This window comes from Mobula birostris, chromosome 19, assembly GCF_030028105.1.
Source record: "Mobula birostris isolate sMobBir1 chromosome 19, sMobBir1.hap1, whole genome shotgun sequence".
Taxonomy (NCBI): Eukaryota; Metazoa; Chordata; class Chondrichthyes; order Myliobatiformes; family Myliobatidae; genus Mobula; species Mobula birostris.
The window spans coordinates 10116801-10139430 of record NC_092388.1 but is presented as its reverse complement, the minus strand read 5'-3'; the positions used below and the strand labels follow the sequence as shown (position 1 = coordinate 10139430).

Sequence of the window (22630 nt, the reverse complement as noted above, 5' to 3'; positions counted from 1 at the left end):
TGATAATAAATAAATACTTTATTATCAAATAAAACCAAGCTGAAACTGTTACACAAAGAGGTATTATAGGAGATGATCAAAAGCTTTGTCCAAGAAATAGACTTTAGAAGACGTCTTAAAGGAGTATTGAGAGGTTGAGAGGTGGACAGGCAGAGCGGTTTCTAAAGGGAAATCAGGAGCCTAAAGCTGAAGGTACAGTGGTATGATTACACCCTGAGAACATCAGTAGGAAGATCATTAAGCACAATAAAATTATTGGGAATGAGCAAAGAACATAGAACACAATAGCACACTACAGGCCCTTTGGCCCACAGTGCTGTGCCAACCTTTCAACCGACTCTAAGACCAATTGAACTCTTCCCTCCTACTTAGCCCTCCATTTTGCTATCATTGATGTGCCAATCTAAGAGTCTCTTAAATGTCTCTAATGTAGCTGCCTCTACTATCACCCCTGGCAGTGCATTCCACGCACCCACCACTCACTGTGTGAAAAAACCTACCTCTGACATCACGCCTCTGCTTTCCTCCGGTCAACTTAAAATTATGCCATTGTGTATTAGCCGTTCTGCCCAGGGAAAAAGGCAGAGGCTGTCCATTATATCAATGCCTCTTATCATCTTATACACCTTGAGTTTATTTAACGATACAGCGTGGAACAGGCCCTTTGAGCTGCACCGCCCAGCAACCCCGATGTAACCTGAAACTAATCACGGGACAATTTACAATGGCCAATTCACCTACCTGGCCGGTCTTGGGACTGTGGGAGGACTGGAAACAACACACACGTTCCACGAGGGGGACATAAAGAGACTCCTTACAGAGGACGCCAGGATTGAACTCCCAATTCCGACAGCCAAAGCTGTATTGGCGCCATGCTAACCGTTATGCTATCGTGACGCCAGATCAAGGAGCAGATTATTCACTCTCATTAGTTTAGAAGCAGCAAGGTCAATGACAAAGCCACAACTGCCATGTCAATCACAATAGATAACTCACAGGCAACAAAACTTGCAAATTCAGTGTGACTAAAGAGACGATTGCTCTCTCGTACCTGTGGGAGTAATGCTTCGGAATGATGATGACGGAGTAACGGGTGGGGTGACTGGAGGTGTAAGGCTGCCGCTATTGTGGCGCTGTGGCGTTGAAATACTTCCTCGAGGAATTGTACTTGATAATGACAAAGAGAGTTTGGGCTGAATCTTTTTCTTCAAGGATTCTTGTTCCCGGCGAGCAGCATCTGTCATAAATCTGCAATGGGAAAACAAAACAAAGGTGATTTGTGGCTTTCTATCCGAAATAAAATTTCCGCAGATCACTTATACTTTATTAATATTTTTCACAACACACGAAACTCCGCTAAGATGGCGGTGCGCTCAGACTCAGTGGCTTCTACGAGGCCAACAAGAGGTATTATTGTCTTTTTCAAATGTTACTTTTGTTTTTAACAATCAGAAGATCCTGCTGGACATTAAGGACTGAGAGTACTGCAGGTCTACCCCATCAGCAAGTTGCTTAATGGCAGGGAAACTGAAGGAGTTGGACTTGCTGCGAACTGTGTTGCTGTCTGCAACAGAGAAGCGTCAGAGTGGGTCTGCGAAGGAGGTATGCAGTCTAACAGTGAGGAATTGTCTTAGTCGCTTTTCTTGTGATCACCAGACCCTGTTGGACATTGGAAATGTGGATATGCCCTGTGCTATGAATGACTACTGGTACTGTGTTTTGCACATTGGTCCCAGAGAAATACTATTTCATTTGACTCTATTCTTGGGCATTCATATATGGTTGAATGACAATTAAATTGAAATCGAATTTGAAAAACAACATGGGAAAAGTAGAGAAAGGGTAATTTAATATCAATTTGCTAAAAGTTCCTACTTTTAGTAGTCAGGTATGAGATCCAGTGGGCAATTCTGCAATGATAAACCTTTTGGTTAAATTATTCAGTGGCCAGGTGGTTAGGGTGTTGGGCTCACGATCTGAAGGTCGTGGGTTCAAGTCTCGGCCAGGGCAGCGTGTTGTGTCTTTGAACAAGGCACTTAACAACACACTTCTCCAGTCCACCCAGCTGAAGATGGGTACCGGCAAATGCTGGGGGTTAACCTCGCGATAGACTGGCGTCCTATACTGGGGGGGGATGGGGAGTTTCGTACTCTCAGTTGCTTCATGCCATAGAAACCGGCATAAGCACCGGCCTGATAGGCCACAAGGCTCGGGACAGCTTTAACTTTATTAGACAGACATGTATAACAGCTCGTTAATGCAATTACCTAATAAGTCAATTACAACACAATGCATAAATCATTCGCCATGAGGTTCAATTGTTGTTCAGACCAAACATCAGAAAAGGAATAAATGTGATCTAAGTTACTTTGATTGGCGTCAGACAGGGTGATTTGAGTATCTCAGAAGCTGCTGATCTCTTGCTTTCATCCATAACAGTCTGCAGCAACCCCCCCACCAAAAAAAATCCATTGAGTGGCAGTTCTGTGGACGAAAATGCCTTGTTAATGAGAGAGATCAGAAAAAAATGGTTTGCAACAGTGGTGTACAAAAGAGCATTTCTGAATGCACAACATGTCGAACCTTGTAGTGGATGGGCTACAGCCTCAATAGACCACGAGCATAGACTCAGTTGCCAATTTATTAGATACAAGTACCACCATTGAATGCATAATGCCAAATGACACAGGTTGGTTCCAGGTTGAAACCTTACCTGTGAGGGAACAATATTGTTTAAGCCCTGGTAAGGAAGGCTCTACAATGGGTAATTAAAACTGACCAGTATATCACCGGTACCAACCTACCCGCCATCAGGGACATATATACAGAAGGGTGCCGGATAAAGGCCAGCGATATCATGAAGGATCCCACCCACCCTGCTTGTGGACCGTTTGTCCCACTCCCATCAGGGAAGAGGCTACGTAGTATCCATCACAGGGTCACCAGACTTGAAAACAGTTACTCACCCCAGCCATCACGCTGGTTAACACCCCCATCCATTCACCCACCCCATCACCACTACTTTATCACTTCCTGCCAGAGTCACCTTATATACGGATACTCCTGTACCGAGTATCACTTTATGTAGATACAAACAGACAATGAATATAAGCTATCTTATGTATTCATATTTATTGTGTTCTTTATGTTTATTGTGAATGTTTGGTGCTGCACTGGATCCAGAATAACAACCATTTTGTTTTCTTTTACACTCGTGTATTGACGAATGACAATAAACCATTGTGAATCCCAAATCCTGGACTGCAAAATCAGAAGGCAAAGCAGTATTCCATTGCAGCATGAATGGAGGGACACAATGTAAGAAAAGACACCTTATGAGACACAACATGAAGACCCCATCTTTGTGTTTATTTGGACACAGAAATATCCAGTGGCACATTTGGAAGAAAGAAGTTTTCCAAGTAACCCAGACAAGGTTTTGCTCTTAACTCAATTTCACTATTTTACTATTAGTACTATCAGACCATGCAGTAAGGCCATACTGGAAATCAAAGGATTTTAAATTACTAATGGAATTAAGGGATAAAGGATTAGTGCTGGGGGATTAAGCCATTATCTCACAAAATGGTGGAGCAATGATGATGGGCTGAATGGCCTACCCTGTTCCCATTTATTTTTCTTCCTAAGGAACACAGAACAGTACAGAGCTTTTGGCCACGATGATGTGCATACCTTCTAACCTACTCCAAGATCAATCTAACCCTTTCTTCCAACATAGCCCTCCACTTTTCCCTCATCCATATGCATAACATCTCATTTTTTTCTCATTCTATTACACGTTACACCCTTTGAAACTTTTTATAGCATTCACTTGTCGAGCACTTGCCATCCACCATGAAGGGCAATAGTAAAGGTTTTTGAAGTGGTCTTTTCAAAAAAAGCATACAAACAGAATTCTATTATTAAAAAAAAAGCAGTAATTTCTAACTTCCAAGTTCCAAGTGAGTTCTGAAGAGGAGTCTTGGCCCAAAACGTCGACCCTTTATTCCTTGCTATAGGTACTGCCTGACCTGCTGAGTTCTTCCAGCATTTTCTATGTGTATTATTCTGGATTTCCAGCATCTGCAGAATCTCTCGTTTTTTTTTAACTTCCAAAGTGAGTTTTGAGGCAGGTAACTGTGAATTGAAATTAAGTTCACTATTTTATTTCCTAAAAGAGTTGTTTGTGCTTGCCTGGGGAATAAAATAGCATTTGCAGTACTAGTATTCAGTCTAATACTTCAAGCCAGATTCTTTCCCCATTTCATGCTGGAAATAATCAAAGTTCATGTCTAATGTTGGAATTTGAAGCATTGGGACTTAAGTCTAGTGTTGGCAGGACTATGAAATAGCTATAAAAATGTTAAATTTTACAGTTGCAAGCATAAAGAAACACAACTGCCCCTTGCCATCTGGCAGGTTATTTACTCAATAGTATCTTTTTATTTGCTCTAACTACCAGTATCCCACATTTAGAATCAACTTTTATTGTGACGAAGTACGTCAAACCTAATTTGTAGTGCTTGGGATTTTTACATTGAATTTCTGTGTTTTATGGTTTCCATGATAAGGCAGAACCACTGATTGCTGGAATATCCTTCCACAGTACTACGATTGGGTAGTTCCCCTTTAGAAAGTGATGGCAGTGGCAGTACACGCTTTAGCATTACAGATTGGTTATGTGAAATCTGAACATTAAACAGTTCCCTATCCATGTACAAACATAGAAAGCAGCAAAATCAATTAAATGCCAGGTGATTAAAATAGGCAGTTTTAAGTGTCTGAGTTCCGTAGAATAACACGGAAACTCTCTTATGTCATTAGAAATCAAATCATCTTGTTCTCCACACTTGTGTAATTTCCAGCAAGTATCAAGCAAAGCTTTGCGTGATCCAAGCTCTTATTTCAAAGTCTGATATTTATTTAGAGATACAGTGTGGAACAGGGCCAATGAGCCTTGACACCCAGCCACCCACTTATTTAACACCAGCCTAACCACAAGACAATTTAGAATGATCAATTAACCTATGAATTCATAAGTCTTTGGACTGTGGGAGGAAACCCATGTGGTCACGGGGCGAACATATAAACTCCTTACGGATAGCGCAGAACTAAACCTTGAAATGCCCCCATCTGTAAAGGTATCACACTAACCACTACACTACTGTGGCTTACATTGTAGGGCTGATTACTTCAGCTCTCTGTTGATAACACTTCAAATTTGAAAGAAATATCACAATAAAAGTCAATCTCCAATACTCAAATGCAAAAATTCAGCCCAGTTCATGTGTACAGTAGATAGTGTAAATACTAAATCCTTCCTAAAGAATTCAAGTACAAGCCATCTGAATTGATCTCAACTTTCCTGATTCTAGCCTATTTTCCAGATGTGAAGAATGAGGAAAGAATATAAACCAAGTTCAGTTGTGAAGAATGAGGGGAGAAAAACAAATATCAAGTTCATTCTTTAGAAAGGCAGTTAAGCTTCAGTGGTGAATCATCTAGGTATAAGCTTTGGTAGATGAGGACAAATGTCACATTATACATTTCTATAAAGTTCTCTCTTGGGAACAGCTAACGGGTAAATTCCAAAATTTCCTATCTCAATCCTTTAACACTAAAGACCAATTCATAGCTTTTCCTATGAACACCACCTCACTATTCATCTTTTGCACTATTTATTCTATAAATTGTAGTGATTTTTATGTCTTGCATTGTACTGCTTCCACAAAACAAATTTCATGACATACATCGGTGATAGAATACTTGATACTAATTCTTATTCATCAGAACCCAAGGAAGATACTGAGACCTGAAAGGCTATGGGAAAAGCCATGGATTGGTCTCCAGTGTTAGAGGATTGAGAGGGGAAGTCTAGGAACTTACCCATAAGCTATCCCCAAGAGAGAGCTTTACAGAAATGTATAATGTGACATTTGTCCTCACTTACTAAAGCTTATACCTTCTAGAACTTGATTTTTTTCTTCCCTCATTCTTCATTCACAATTGACAGGGCAAATATTCCTTGTGCCTCAACCAAAAATAGCCTCAACTCTGCGAAGCTATGCAAATTATTTTATTTTTGGCATAGGATCAACATGGAGCAAAGCAGAAAAACAAGTCCCCTTCACCAAAGTGGCAGGACTACAAGTAAGCTTATTGGCACTATGCTTCATTTCAATCCAATTATAACAATTTTTAGAATCAAATTTATACATCAATTTCTTTTGTGAACAAGTACTTCAGAGCTCTAAAAGCAAAATAATTGAGATTAATTCATTAAAGAATTTGCAGAAGTCACTAAATATCAATAAACCTGCATAGTGGCTGAAGTTTTATAAGCAGCTTTCAATGTTGCCTTTATGAACAGTTTTCAATGCCATTCCAAATTATGAAAATTTGGCTTAATCTGATGAAAGGAGGGAAAAAGTGATGCAAAAACTAAACAGAAATGCTGTTAAGGTTTGATCACGTAAAGCACAGATTTTGTTAATACCAAAATGGCATGATTTGCTGGTCTGGTAGAAATGAAGTAGAAACCCCGCTAAGATGGAAATGGTTTAGCATCTGACTGCTTAAGAATGCAAAAGCCTCTAAGGCAACGATACAGCAGGAGTTTCCTTCCTCTGTGTTTGATCCATTTCATAAGCACAGTTAGTGCACAATAATAGGGTTTTCATTAAATAGGAAAAAAAAGTGGTTAATAATGGATAACCACAACTGACGGATCATTACTAACATGAATATAGAGAAAGTTTAATAAACTAGAGCCTTACTTAACAGTGAAGGAAGGCCAGAGATGGCTAATGAAGGCAGCGATGCAATAAGAGGATGGACCCACGGCAAATGGTATACGGCTTAAAATATCATTTACACAACTGATGGGAGGTCAATAAAATGCAAAAAACAATTCAGAAGGGAAAATATCTATGTTGCAATGCAGGGCAACTTTGTCTTTAATTAACAGGGGAATTTATTTGGCCAAAGGTGTTAAACAGGTAACAGGACAAGTGCTAACAAGGCCAACAGTTTGAAAGTCCGGATTTAGCACACAATTTTGATCTTAATTACAGATCACCATAGTTTGGATTTGTCTGGAGGTGCTACCCAAACACCTGCAGGTTTAATACTCCAGTGTTGATTAGAGACTGTTTTTGCCGATCTCTTGCAAGTTGCTAATAAACACACTCCTTCTGCCGGTGACTTCCATAATAAGACAAAATATGAAGGCAGTTACAAGCAATCCCTTTCAGATGAGGTCCACAAAGAATTTCTGGAATAAGTGATGCCAAAGAAACAGAGAAAATGTTTGAATGTGGTTAACTGGACTTCTTCAAAGCTCCAATGGCAATGGCACTGGATTGGTGGGTATCCCTTACAGTGATGAATATCCCTTTAAGTAGTATGTGAAATTAATATTGACACTGCATTTATTTAAAGACAGCTGGTTACAGTTAGACAAGTGGTAGCCACCAAAATGCCATGCAGTCTCTTTAATGACTCACAGGTATTTCAAGTGGCAATGAGGTGTTTAACAAGTCTCTGCAGCCATTCCTATTTTTGTCGTAAATTCCTTTATCAACACGGATTGGTATGCTGAACATGGCATTTTGGCTCAACATTCCTATTTTGGCCATTTCTTTATTCCTTTACAAATTTTCACTGAAAATAACCCTTCCGTCATCCAATTAAGTTTTGTAAGTGCATGCATTAGCAGCATCTACCATGATTTCACTGGCTTTGTTCTAAGTTCTGTCTAATTAATAGGTAGCCATTTTGAAATGAGGAGACCCTAAAATTTGTTGATAATTTCCAAACTCAGAATAGAAAATAAAAATGGAATTATTCAACAAGAACCTCGACAGAAATTGAGATTTTTGTACCCTGCAAATTGTGGACTCTTGCTGCTGCAAGAGCTTGGTGCAAACGGTTACAGTAATGAATCCAGACTGGCCAACCCACAAAGAGTGGCCGCCCACGTATCAGTCTGTGTGCCAGAGTTGTGTGACGCAAGGCTTGTGGAGTGTGTCCTATCCCTAGGTTCTCAATTAAAACAGGGCAGAACTCATAGGAAATTAGAAATACATGGTATAAGGGAGCCTCCTACAGGCTAATAGTTAAAGTTGCACACAACTCCATAGCAGTGTGGGAACAAAATCTTAATGTATTTTTTTCTATTTCTGAGAGAATCTATTTACTTACTTTATTTAACTTAGAGATACAGTGTGGAACACGTCCTTCCTGCCTGACTGCCCAACAACCCACCTACTTAACCCTAGCCGAGTCACAGGACAATTTGCAATGACCAATTAACCTGCTTAATCGGTACATCCTTGAATAGTGGGAGGAAATCAGAGCACTCAGATGAAACCCACGTGGTCACAGAGAGAAGATACAAACTCCTTACAGACAGCGGCAGGGAATGAACCCAGGGCTTGCTGGCACTGTAATAGTGTTAAGCTAATTCTTACTCTACCATGCTGCCCCATAGTAAATATGCACAGTTTTTTGTCATAGTATTTCAAACATTTGTATTACTTCCATTCCTCAACCTTGTAAGAAGATATCGAAGAGAGAAGAAAGAAACAAAAACTGTGACCTCCTGAATCTATTAGGAAGCCACAAAGAGACTGCAATCAATTTATGTAGCCTCCAGTCCAGACTGAACTCATAAAATCCATGTTATAAAACTGGATCAGATTTACTATGGTGATTGACAACATTATCATCACAATGTTAAATGTTTTAAGCTCTTGGTTGTCAATGCAAACAGCGTATTTTACTGTATGCTTCAATGTACACGTGAAACTGGAGTGGGTTCAAAAGAGGTTCACAAAAATGATTCCAGGATTGAAAGACTTATCATATGCAGAGTGGTTGATGGCTCTGGGCCTGGGTTCACTGGAATTCAGAAGAATGAGGGGTGACTTCATTGAAACCTATTGAATAGTGAAAGGCCTTGGTAGAATGGATGTGGAGAGGATGTTTCCTATGGTGGGAGAGTCTAAGACCAGAGGACACAGCCTCAGAATAGAGAGGCATCATTTTTGAAAGGAGATGTGGGAAGAATTTCTTTCGCCAGAGAGTGGTGAATCTGTGGAATTCTTTGCTACAGGAAGATGTAGAGGTCAAGTCTTTATGTATATTTAAGGCAGAGGTTGACAGATTCTTGATTGGTCAGGGCATGAAGGGATATGGGGAGAAGGCAGGAGACTGGGATTGAGAGGAAAACTGAATTAGCCATGATGAAATGGCAGAGCAGACTCAATGGGCCAAGTGGCCTAATTCTGCTCCTATACCATATGGTCTTATAAATTTGAATCTTGAGTAGCGGATGATGTAAATTGATGTACATATCAGTGGAGCCCGATCCTTTGGACCACTTAACACTATGCTGCGATGATCCTTCGATGCAGATTGGATGGATTATGACTGCAAGTTATATAGCCACATTAAGCCACTTCCTTGCAAGGCTCTTCCATTGTTCCATCCAAATGCACAACAATTAAAACAGTTAAGTTTGCTATTTCTTCATAGCAATGTGGCAGGAATGAGAGGCCATAAAACTATGACAAAAGATGTGCATATTTAGCATGAGGCACCAAGGTAGTGTAGTGGGTAGCATGATACTACTACAGCTGAGAGCATCGGAATTTGGAGTTCAATTCTGGCGTTGTCTGTGAGAAAGTTTGTATGTCTTGTCCATGCGCGCGTGGGATTCTTCCGGGTGCTCCCGATTCCTCCCATAGTCCAAAGACATATTGGTTAGATTAATTGATCACTGTAAATTGACCTGTGATTAGACCGGGTAAATTGGTGGAATGCTTGGCGGAGTGGCTCGGAGGGCCAACTGGGCCTGCTCTGCACTGTATCTCTAAATGCATTAACGACATAGAAGCAGTATTAGGCCATTCAGTCCATTGAGTCTGCGCTGCCATTTGATCATGGCCTATTTATTTTTGGTCTCATCCCCATTCTCCTGCCTTCTTCCTGTAGCCTTCGACACCCTTACTAATGGAAAATATATCAACCTCCTCCTTAAATACACTCAATGACTTGGTCTCCACAGTTATCTTGACAATGAATTCCACAGATTCATCATGCTCTAGTTAAAGAAATTCCTCCTCATCTCTGTTCTAAATGGACATCCCTCTATTCTGAGGCTGTGCCTCTGGTCCTAGATTTTCCACAACTGGAAACATACACTCTCTTCGTCAACTCTATCTAGGTCTACCAATATTTAGCTTTCAATGAGATCCCCCCCATTCTTCTAAACCCCAGTCAGCACGGGCCTCATGCCATCTAACACTTTTCACACAATAATCCTTTCATTCCCAGAATCATTCTTGTAAACTTCCTCTGGACCCTCTCCAATGCCAGCACACCCTTTCTCTGTTCACCTGAGCAGTACGCCTAATACTGTCTGTCAGCCAACCAGTTGACAACTTTGATTGCTCCAGGGTTCGGAGCTAAAGACTCATTTTGGTTTGGAATGTTGTTGCTTGCTTCTATTGTTTGCATTATTTATGTTTTTTATTTCCCTTTTTCTGCACATCGGCTGTTGGTCTTTATTTTATTTTTTTTAAATTGGGTTATTTTGGGTTTCTTGCTTTGCGGCTACCTGTAAGCAACAAATCTCAAGGTTGTATAATTTATAAATACATTCTTTGATAATGAATGTACTTTGAATCTTTAAAACAGACACGATTAACTCAGGGCCCAGAAATCATCTTCCAAGGTCACGCCCAGAGTCTTCCACGAAGTGTCTCCAGCTGAAATGTCGACAGTTTATTCCCTTCCATAGATGCTACCTGACTTGCTGAGCTCCTCCAGCATCTTGTGTGTGTCACTGAAGACAAACCTCTTTCCATTAGCCATGCTCAGGAAACCTCATCAGAGCAGGCCGAGAGCACAAAGATGGCCAAAGACAAATGGAGGTGTTTGACATTAGTACGATTTCATTCTTCTTTCTCCTGTTTCTGATTTTATAGTCAGTATAGAAGTCATTGCTGACAATGCCAAAGTTGTTCATCGAAGTGACAGGGTATTGGGGATCTTGACAAGTGAGTTCAGTAAACCTCTGAGAACCATCCAGACTGTAGAACGTGGAACATTACAGCAGTACAGTACAAGCCCTTTGGCCCATGATGCTGTACTGAGCCGTAAACTTACTCTAAGATCAATCCAGCCCTTCCTTCCCACATAGCCCTCCATTTTATCATCCATGTTCCTACCTAAATGTCCCTTAATTGTCCCTAATATACTTGCCTCTACCATCACCAGTGACCACTCTCACCATCACTCACCAACCAACCACTTTGCGTAAAGAACCTACCTCTGATATCCCCCCTGTTCTTTCCTCCACTTACCTTAAAATTATGTCCCCTCATATTAACCATTTCCATTCTGGGAAAAAGTCCTTGGCTGTCCACTTGATCTATGCCTCTTATCTTGCATGTCTCTATCAAGTCACCTCTCATCCCCCTTTGCTCCGAAGAGAAAAACCCTAGCTTGCTCAATCTATCCCCACAAGATATGCTGTCCAATCCACGCAGCATCTTCATGGATCTCTGCACTCTTTCTAAAGTTTCCACATTCTTCCTCCAATGGGGCAAACAGAAATTAACAGAATACTCCAAGTGTGATTTAGATCAGGTTTTGCAGGACAACATGGGCTTTCATTGTATGGATGGGTGAGTAGCAATCCAGAAACAATGTGGTTTTTATCAACCAGTATTCACCAACTAGGCTTGCCTAATGGCTCAAAGCAAGTTCAAGTTTAATTGTCATTCAATAATACCCATGTATACAACCAAACGAAAGAGTGTTCCCCTGGAAGGAAGGTGCAAAACACAGCACCCAATAGTAGCACACATCAAGTAGCACATATAGTTAAGATAGCAGAAAAACATACAGTCACAAAAAATATAGCCAAGTCTCCGAGTGGCATGATATGAAAATTGATGGTGATTGGGATGTTGTCCTGAAGCCATATTTCTGCAAGAAGTACACAGCAGTTCCTCACCACGCACTACAGCACCGCAGGCAAAAGCATTCCAGTTTGTCTTTCACTGGAGAGCAGCACTCACAAGGGAGACCAATCTCCAACCCAGCATAGATTCTAGCAGTATCTGTTCTGCTTTCTCCCACACCACCTCCAGTATCTGCCCTCTCCCTCACCATCTCCAGTATCTGCTCTCTCCCTAACCATCTCCAGTATCTGCTCTCTCCCACACCTCCAGTATCTGCTTTGCTCTCTCCCATACCGTCTCCAGTATCTGCTCTCTCCCACACTTCCAATATCTGCTCTTTCCCACACCACCTCCAGTATCTGCTCTCTCCCACACCACCTCCAGTATCTGCTCTCTCCCACTCCACCTCCAGTATCTGTTTTGCTCTCTCTCATGCCACCTCCAGTATTTGCTTTGCTCTCTCCCACACCACCTCCAGTATCTGCTCTCTCCCACACCTCCAGCATCTGCTCTCTCCCTCACCATCTCCAGTATCTGCTTAGATACAGGTTTCCCCCGCCATCCGAAGGTAGAGCGTTCCTATGAAATGGTTCGTAAGCCGGCATGTCGTAAAGTGAAGAAGCAATTACCATTTATTTATATGGGGAAAAATTTGTGAGGGTTCGCAGACCCAAAAAAATAACCTACCAAATCATGCCAAATAACATATAAAACCTAAAATAACAGTAGCATATAGTAAAAGCAGGAATGATATGATAAATACATAGCCTATATAAAGTAGAAATACTTTTCTACAATCATTGCCGCAAAAATCTCACGCAAGCGCTCTCCGCAGAAACACTCTCTCCAGTAACCTTTAAGCTATGAAGCTGCCAAATCATACCAAATAACACATAAAAATACACAGCCTATATAAAGTAGAAATAATGTATGTACAGTGTAGTATCACTTACTGGAATTGGGAAGACAGCGCCGAGCACACTGATGATGGTGGGTTAGGCTGAGTCGTTGGAGGCTGGGGTGGTGCAGTGGTCCCCAACCTCCAGGCCGCCGACCGATACCGATCCGCGAAGAACGCAGCTGTAGTCGGGACGCACCTGGCACATCTTTAAGAAAATAGCCGAAATAGACAAGCTAATTAATTAGGTGCCGCCCGGCACGTAAATGTCGGCCCAGATCAGAGGCGACGCAACCGGCAATCGCCTCTGATCTGGGCCAACATTTACGTGCTGGGCGGCACCTAATTCATTAGCTTGTTTATTTCGGCTTTTTTCCTAAAGATGTGCCAGGTGCGTCCCGGCTACAGCTGCATTCTCCGCGGCAATGCATCAGTCCGCGGCCCGGGGGTTGGGGTGGTGGGACACAAGGGTGTCATCTCATTGTCGTCTGTTTCCATCAGGGCAGGCAGGTCATCTTCTTCTATGTCTGCCTGCCTCGATGTCAAAGGTCGAGGTTCGTCGTCAGCTGTGGCTGATGTGAAAGGCTTGAAAAACGACAGTATGCTTGACTGTTCAGCCTCGCGCATTTTTCTATCATCTCACGCAGTTGCTTCACGTTCAGTTCCTGGATGACTTCACTTTCGGTCCGTTTGCTACTGCATTCAGTTTCGATTTTTATCCTTTCCTTTCCAATTGCAACAGCTCTTCATCTATCAGTTCTTGGTCACGGGATGCCAAAACCTCTTCAACAACATCTTCGTCACCTTTCACAAGCCAAGCTCACTTTGTCCTTACTTCGTTCACCATGATCGAAACGCTTAATTATGTCTAGTTTTACGCTAAGTGTAACACCCTTACAAGCACTTTTAGGCTTTTCCGATACCTCAGAACTCAGCTTGCTAACGGCTACTCACAGGCACGTGTTTAAGCAATGCCGGCTGGAATGCAGTTCCGGGGGAGGAGCTTGGCTGCTCGGGGCGCGCGCTGCCTTTTCTCGTAACAGTGAAAACACCTTCTGTTAGCGAAAACAGGTAACTAATGTAGGTCTTTCGTAACAGCGAGGTTTCGTAAAGTAAACGTTCAAAAAGCGGGGGACACCTGTACTGGAGATCAGCAGTTTCTGAGATACTCAAGCCACCCCATCTGGCACCAGTTATCATTCCATAGTCAAAATAATTTAGATCACATTTCTTCAACATTGATTTCTCTTTCTGGTAAAAACATTTTTCCTTCCCCCCCTCCCCCTCTTCTTCTATTCCCCACTCTGGCCTCATAACTCTTCTCACCTGCCTATCACCTCTCCCTGAGATCCCTCCTCCTTTCCTTTTTCCCATAGTCCACTCTTATTTTTTTATTAGATTCCTTCCTCTTCAGCCCTTTGCCTTTCCCCCCACCTGGCTTCACCTATCACCCTTCCCCTCTTCCCATCTTTTTATTCTGTTATCTTTCCCCTTCCTTTCCAGTCCTAAATAAGGGCCTCAGTCTGAAATACCGACTTAATTCACTTCCACAGATGCTGCCTGACCTGCTGAGTTCCTCCTGCGTTCTGTGTATGATGCTTCGGATTTCCAGCATCTGCAGAATTTCTCATGTTTATGTTAAGCTGAGCCAATGTCACAGGTGGACAAATGATGCTGTCAGAGAAATCATGTCAGCTGATTCAATATTGAAACAAGGCCTTATGAAAATCCAAATGCATAACATCCACTGACTCTCCTTTGTTCATCCTGCCTGTTATTTCTTCAAAGAATTCCAAAAGATTTGTCAGGCAAGATCTCCCCTGAAGGAAATCATGTTAACTTTGGCCTATTTTATCATGTACCTCCAAGTACCCTGAAACCTCACCTTTAATAATGGGCTCCAACATCTTCCCAACCACTGAAGTTTGGCTGACTGGCCAATCATTTCCTTTCTTCTGCCTTCCACCCTTCCTAAAGTGGTGGGTGACATTTGCAATTTTCCAATCCGCTGGAATCATTCCAGAATCTAGTGATTCTTGAAAGATCATGACCAATACCTCCACAATCTCTTCAGCTACTCTTTCAGAACCCCTGGGTGTAGTCCATCTGGTCCAGGTGACCTATCCACCTTCAGACTTTCCAGCTTCCCAAGCATCTTCTCCTTAGTAAAAGCAGCTACACTTACTTCTGGCCCCCAACACTCTTGGACCTCTGGCATACTGCTAGTGTCTTCCACAGTGAAGATTGATGCAAAATCCTTTTAAGTTCATCCGTCATTTCCTTTTCCCCCATTACTACCGTCATTTCCTTTTCCCCCATTACTACCTCTCCAGCATCATTTTCTAGTACTCTGATATCCACTCATGCCCCTCTTTTACTCCTTATATATCTGAATTAAACTTCTGGTATCCTCTTTTATATTATTGGCTAGCTTACCTCCATATTTCATCTTTTCTCTCCTTGTGGCTTTTTAGTTGCCTTCTGTTAGTTTTTAAAAGCTTCCCTGTCCTCTAACTTCCCACTGTTTTGCCCTCTCTTTTGCTTTTATGTCTTTGACTTCCTCATCGTGCGCAGTTGCCTTGTCCTGCCTTGAGGGTCCTTCTTCATCTTTGCACTGTATCTATCCAGCACCTTCCGAATTCTCCCAGAAACTTCAGCCATTGCTGTTCTGCCATCATCTCTGCTTGCGCTCTCTTCCAATTAACTTTGGCCAGCTTCTCTCTCATGCTTCTGCAATTCCCTTTGCTCCACTGTAATACTGATAAATCAGCCTTCAGCTTCTCCCTCTAAAACTGCAGGGTGGATTCTATCACTGCCTCCTAAGAGTTCTTTTATCTTAAGATCCTTAATCAAGTCTGGTTCATTATACAACAGCCAATCCAGAATCCTTTAGTAGGCTCAACGACAGCTGCTCTCAAAAGTCATCTCATGGGCATTCTACAAATTCCCTCTCTTGGGATCCAGTACCAACCTGATTTTCCCAATCTACCTGCATATCAAAATCCTAATGACTATCCCAACATTGCCCATTTTACATGCCTTTTCTATCTCCTGTTGTGATTTGTATCCCATATCCAGGCTATAACTTCCATCAGGGTCTTTTTACCTTTGCAATTTCTTAACTTCACCCACAAGGATTTTACATCTTCTGATCCCAAGTCACTTCTTTCTAAGGATTTGATTTCACTTTTAACCAACAGACCCATCCCAGCCCCACCCCCCTCCTGCCTTCCTGACTGTCCTTTCAATGCATGTCTGCATGCTTTTATGCACAGAGTTGCTGCAACACGATAGGCTGATTAGATATTTGCATTAATGAGCAAGTGTAGCTAATAATAAAATGGTTGCTGAGTGTGTGTGAAAAGAATTAAATGATAACCCATTCCTCTGGGCAAGATTGAGTCAATTTAATTTCCAATGTTCCCCACTGTAATATAAAATCATTTCATATTCCATTTTACAAATTGTTAAGTTGTTTCTTTCCACTTGGGAAATACAGCTATTCACAAAGAAGCACATCACGTAAACTATAGCCAAGAAAATCACCTAACGAATTGCCGTTGGAATTCTGTCAATGTCATTGTGATTCCATGCCCTTGCTTTCCAGTGTTGACATTCTTTAATCTCGGTCATGTGCTTCTTTGTCACAGCACCAAGAAGAATGGGAACTATCAAATAGGATTAGTGTAATGGGCAAAATGACTCACATGGGCATGATCGGCTGAGGGGCCTACTTTTGCACAATACAACTCTTGACTCAATGTCTTCTGCATTGAATAGCACCGCCTGACTACATTCCTTAAAACAGTTTATTTGTACTCTTCACAAGTTCAATTTCTACCACTTACTTAACAATGATACTGCACCATTTTGCCTCTGTGTACAATTCAAAGTAAATTTATTATCAAAGTACTTATGTGTCATCATATAAAAGCCCCAGATTCATTTTCTAGTGCGCAATCATAGTAAGTATAAGACCAATAGAATCAATGAAAGACTTCACCCAAGAGGGCAGGAAACAACCAATGTACAAAACAAAACAAGCTATGCAAATACGAAAAGAAAGACAAAAAAAGAGAAATATTAATTGTAATGAATAAATAAACAATAAATATCGAGTCCTTGAAAGTGAATCCAGATCAGTGATGGGGCAAGTGAATTTGAGTGAAGCTATCTCTTCTGCTTCAAGAGCCTGATGATTGAGGGGCAGTAATAAATATTCCAGAACCTGATAGTGCGGGTCCTGAGGCTCCTGTACCTTCTTCATGATGGCTACAGTAAGAAGAGAGGATAGCCTGGATGGTGAAGGTCCTTGATGCTGGATTCAACTTTCTTGTAACAGCACTCCGTGTAGTTCTGCTCAATGGTGGGGAGGGCTTTACCCATGATAGGCTGGGCCATATCCACTACTTTTCGTAGGCTTTTTTGTACAAGATTATTGGTGGGTCCAGACCAGGCTGTGATACAACCTGTCAATATACTCTCCACCACACATCTATAGAAGCTTATCAAAGTTTTAGATGACATGCTGAATCTTCACAAACTCCTAAGGAAGTAGAGGTGCTGCCACGCTTTCTTTGTAATGGTACTTATCAGGACTAATCCTCTGAAATAGTAACAACAAGGAATTTAAAGTTGCTGACCCTCTCTACCTATAATCCTCTGAGGAGGACTGGCTATTTCTTCCTCCTGAAGTCAATAATCATCTCTTTGGTCTTGCTAATTTTGAGTGAGAGGGTGTGGTGGCATCACTCAGACAGATTTTCAATCTCCCTCCTATCTGCTGATTCGTCACCACACTTGGCTTGGCCAACGACAGTGGTGCTGTTGGCAACTCTAAATATGGCATTGGAACTGTGCCTCACAGTCATAAGTATAAACTGAGTAGAGCAGGGGGCTAAGCACACAGCCTTGTGGTTCACCTGTGCTGATAGAGATTGTGGAGGAGATGCTGTTGCCAACCTGAACTGACTGGGATCTGCAAGTGAGGAAAATGAGGATCCAATTGATCACAAGGTCTTGAAGCTTACTGATTAGCTTTGAGGGGATGATAACATTGAATGCTAAGCTGTAGTCAATGAAGAGCATCCCGATGTGTGCACCTTCTCCGTCCAGATGTTCCAGGATTGAATGAAAAACCAATAGAATGGCATCTGCTGTGGACCTGTTATGTCGGTAGGCAAATTGAAGTGGATCCAAGTCACTTCTCAGGCAGTTGATATGCTTCATCACCAGCCTCTCAAAGCAGTTCTTCGCTGTGGTTGTAAGTGCTACTGGACAATAGTCATTGAGACAGGTTACCATGTTCTACTGGTATAATTGAAGCCTGCATGAAACAGGTGGGTACCTCACACTGCCAAAGCATGAGGTTAAGGACACTCCAGCCAGTTGATCAGCATAGGTCTTCAGTTCTTGGACAGGTACCCTGTCTAGGCTGGATGATTTCCGTGAGTTCACCCTCCTGAAGAATGCCCTCATGTCGTCCTCGGAGACCGAAATCACAGGGTCAATGGGGGCTGTTGGAGTTGGTGAATGTGCCTCCATGTTTTGATGGACAAAATGAGCATATAAAGGCATTCTCACCTGGGAGCAAAGCCTGTTGTCACCTATATTGCCTGGTCTCACTTTCTTTGAGGCGATAGCATTTAAGCCCAGCCACAGCTGTCAGGTGTCATTCTGTGTTTCCAGTTTGGTCTGTCTGGAATTGCCATCGCACGTAAGGTAGCTTTCCGGAGGTTGTACCTGGACCTCTTGCATTTAACTTGGTCACCCAGACCTGAATGCCACTGATCTGGCCCTCAGCAGATTGCGGATCTCACGGTCCATCCAGGGCTTCTGGTTAGGGAAGACTCTGAATGATTTTCTGGGGACATACTCGTCTACAACTGGTTTCAAAAAGTCAATGACAAATGTGATGTATTCGTTCAGATCCTCTCATGTGTCCTTGAACATGGTCCAGTTTACCAACTTGAACCAATCCTGTAGAGGTTCCTCAGCCTTTTGCAACCTGCTTTTGTGGTCCATATCTCTGGAACTTTGCTCTTTAGCTTCTGCCTGTATGTAAGTACAAAAGAGGACAGCTAAGTGATTGGGTTTCCCAAAATGTAGTCTAGGCATGGAATGGTAGGCACACCTAATTGTAGTTTAACAGTTGTGGAGTGTATTGGGACCCATGGTGCTGTGGGTGATAACTGGGCAGAGCTTTCTTCAAACAAGCGTGATTGAAGTCCTCAAATGTGATTTGAAAGGCGCCAGGGTAGGCTGTTCCTTGTTTGCTAATCGTGGCATTCAATACTTTTACTGCTTGTTTAACATCTGCTTTCAGCATTATGTAAACTGCAGTTAGGATCACAGAGGTGATTTCTCTTGGTGAGTAAAGCAGTCAACATTTAATCATCAGATGCTTCAGGTCGGGGCAATAACTATACAACAAGACCACTGCATCTGAACACCACTAAGAGTTTATCATGAAACACAGACTCTCACCTTTTGACATCTCCAAATCAACAGTCTGGTCTATCCTTGGGTCTTACTGACGTATCCGGTGTGTCTGGAGTGAACCATGTCTCCGGAGAACACAGAACAAAGCAATTCCTCACTTCCCACTGATTCAGCAATCTTGTCTTTATGTCCTCAATCTTGTTCTCCAGTGAATGTACATTTGCTAAAAAGATGCTGGGTTAAGGGAGTTTCATTCCTCAGTGTTACAGTCTGGCTTGGACCTCCTCTCCTCCCTCTCTTGTGGCCCTGGCAATGTACCATTGATTACTTAAAGGTGCCATGCCCGCATGCTTGAGAGTTAAATCTGCCGAGTCGTCAAAAGATTGTGAAATCGCTAATTCATTAAGACAGGTCAAAAGTACGTGGCTTAAAGGGAAATTACAGGTTACAGATTGCAGTGAGAATAATTCAGAAGTACATTTAGGAGTTCTGTAAGCAACCCACAACAATGAGTCACTGTGATTCACCAGCACCATTTTGGTTCATCATGAAAGAAGTGAAATAATCATATTTCTGTTCTATATGACCGTAACCTAGCCTCACCCAACCTCAGTGCTGTAATTTACTCTGTCTATACCCCTCAAAATTGGTGAAGCTTTTGCAAATATCTTAAAAACAAGAGATTCTGCAGATGCTGGAGATCCAGAGTAGCACACACAAAATGCTGGAGGAACTCAGCAGGTCAGGCAGCATCTATGAAGAGGAATCAAGAGTGAAAATTTCAGGCTGAGTCCTAATGACAGGATACTTTCCACAGATGCTGTCTAACCTGCTAAGTTACTCCAACACCTTGCAAATATATTAAACTTTAAAAAAATTGTTATCAAAGTACATGTACACTTGGTGGCCATTTTATTAAGTACACCTGTACATTAATGCAAATACCGAATCAGCCAATCATATGGCAGCAACTCAATGCATAAAAACATCCAAGCATGATCAAGAGGTTCAGTTGTTGTTCAGACCAAACATCAGAAGGGGGAAGGAATGTGATTGAAGTGACTTTGACCGTAGAATCCTGGTTGATTTGGGTATCTCCAGAAACTGCTGAACTCCTGGGATTTTCACGCACAACAGTCTCTACAGTTTACAGAGAATGGTGTAGTAAATTTTTAAAAAATCCAGTGAGCAGCAGTTCTGTGCACAAAAATGCCTTGAGAGGTCAGAGGAGAATGACCAGACTGGTTCAAGCTGATAATAACTCAAATAATCACACGTGCAGAAAAGTATCTCTAAATGCGCAACATATTGAACCTTGAAGTGGATGGGCTACAGCAGCAGAAATATCATGAATATACACTCAGTGGCCCCTTTATTGGTTACAGAAGTTAGCCATTGAGTGTATATCACCATATACTACCTTGAGATTCATTTTCTTTCAGATATTTACAGGAAAATAAAAAAAAAATGTATGAAAACCACACACACACACACACACACACACACACACACACACACACACACACACACACACACACATTCTTTTTTCAGGATGACTCAATGTCACTACATACTGTCTAAAGCTCAAGTAATCTCAAGGGAAACACACGAGGGTGGATAGGAAGAAGCAAAATCATACTGCTGAATGTTTGGGAAAATAGCCCAACCACCATCCTAACCATTTTGCCTCTACTATTCCCACTGGGGAGATCAAAAATGGAAACCATTGTTAAGTTTATTTCTTATAAATTCACATCTCACTTACATATCAAAGAGCTCTGGCTCACTTTAAAACTTGCACCAAGTTGCCATTTGTTAAATAATTGCCACCAGGGAATATTTTCACTCTGTTCCCACCTCACTTCATGTTCCTTCCTGATTTCCTGGTTGTTGTATTAAATATAAGAAAAGAGCTGTTAGGGACCTTGGGCAGACAAACTATTTAAATATTTTTTTTGAGATTGGTGGTAATCACTGGATGATCAGCATTCTCAACTGCTGCCTTCCATGACAAGTGTGAATTCAAGTGAAGAATATATGCAATTAGAAATCTTAAGTTATGACATGAACAAGAAAAAACTGAAGACTAAACCAAATCTTGAAATAAGTGGAACTGCAAATCTAGCCCAAATTCAGCTCCATGTTCACTTGTTTTTTTCCCATAAACACATTTTATAGATTACATTTCTACAGCATGATAACTTGCATTTGCTTTATGTGGTGTAAAATCTTTAAGGTCAGTGTGAATAAAAAACAGACCGCAATAAGTCAACAAACATTGTGACTGTTCAAGTCCTAGACAATAATTCATGTCCTTACAGTTCTCTACCCTGACGCTTGTGCTTGGCCTTACCTCTTTCCACCCTTTCTCCTGTAAAAATTACATTCTCTTTTCTCAGTTCCTTCGTCTCTGATGTATCTGATCCCAGGATGAGGCTTTCTTTTCCAATCAGGGATGTCTTCCTCCTTCAAAAAACGGGGTTTCCCTTCCCCCATCATTGATGCTGCCTTCACCTGCATCTCCTCCATTTTCCAAGCATCTGCATTCACCCCATCTTCCCACTGCCTTAACAGGGATAGAATTCCTCTTCTCCTAACCATCCACACCATGAGCCTTCATATCCAACACATTCTCTGCAACTTCCACCATCTGAAAAGAGATCCTACCAAGAAACACATCTTTAACTCCCCCCAACTCTCTAAAGGACTTGCTCCCTCCGTGATTCCCTTGCCCATTCGTCTCTCCCCACTAATCTCCCTCCTAGCGCTAATCCCTGGAAGAGGTTAACATGCTATACCTGCCCACTCATATCCTCCCTCACCTCTATTCAAGGAACCAAACAGTCCTTACAGTCGAGGCAGCACTTCACCTGTGAATCAGCTGGGGTTGTCTACTGAAAATTGGTGCTCCCAATGTGGCCACCTCGACATTAGCGAGACCCGTCCTAAACTCAGGGACTGCTTTGTTGAGCACCTCTGCTCCATCCGCCAAAAGCATAATTTCTGGTAGCCAACCACTTTAATTCCATTTCCCCTTCCTGTTCCGACATGTCAGTCAATAGCCTCCTCTCTTGCCACGATGGGGCCACTCTCAGGGCAGAACAGCAACATCTCTTATTTCGATGGGGTAGCCTCCAACCTGATGGCATGAACATCGATTTCTCCTTCTGTTAAAAAATTCCTGCCACTTTCCCCACCCTGGCCCTTTGCCTCTTCTCACCTGCCTATCACCTCCCTCTGGTGCCCCTCCTTCTTCCCTTTCTCCCATGGTCCACTCTCCTCTATCAGATTCCTTCATCTCCAGCCCTTGATCTTTCCC

At 42.0% G+C, this 22630-nt stretch overlaps 1 protein-coding gene across 5 annotated transcripts in view; it reads right to left on the bottom strand.

Moving 5' to 3' along the window:
* The window catches only part of jazf1b (JAZF zinc finger 1b), a 249902-nt gene that overhangs the window by 68897 nt on the left and 158375 nt on the right, over positions 1 to 22630 (bottom strand). For all 5 annotated transcript variants that reach the window (XM_072283203.1, XM_072283208.1, XM_072283206.1 and 2 more), the window contains one exon: positions 1052 to 1248. In XM_072283203.1, coding sequence (XP_072139304.1) covers positions 1052 to 1248 — 197 coding nt within the window. The remainder of the gene's footprint in view (positions 1 to 1051; positions 1249 to 22630) is intronic.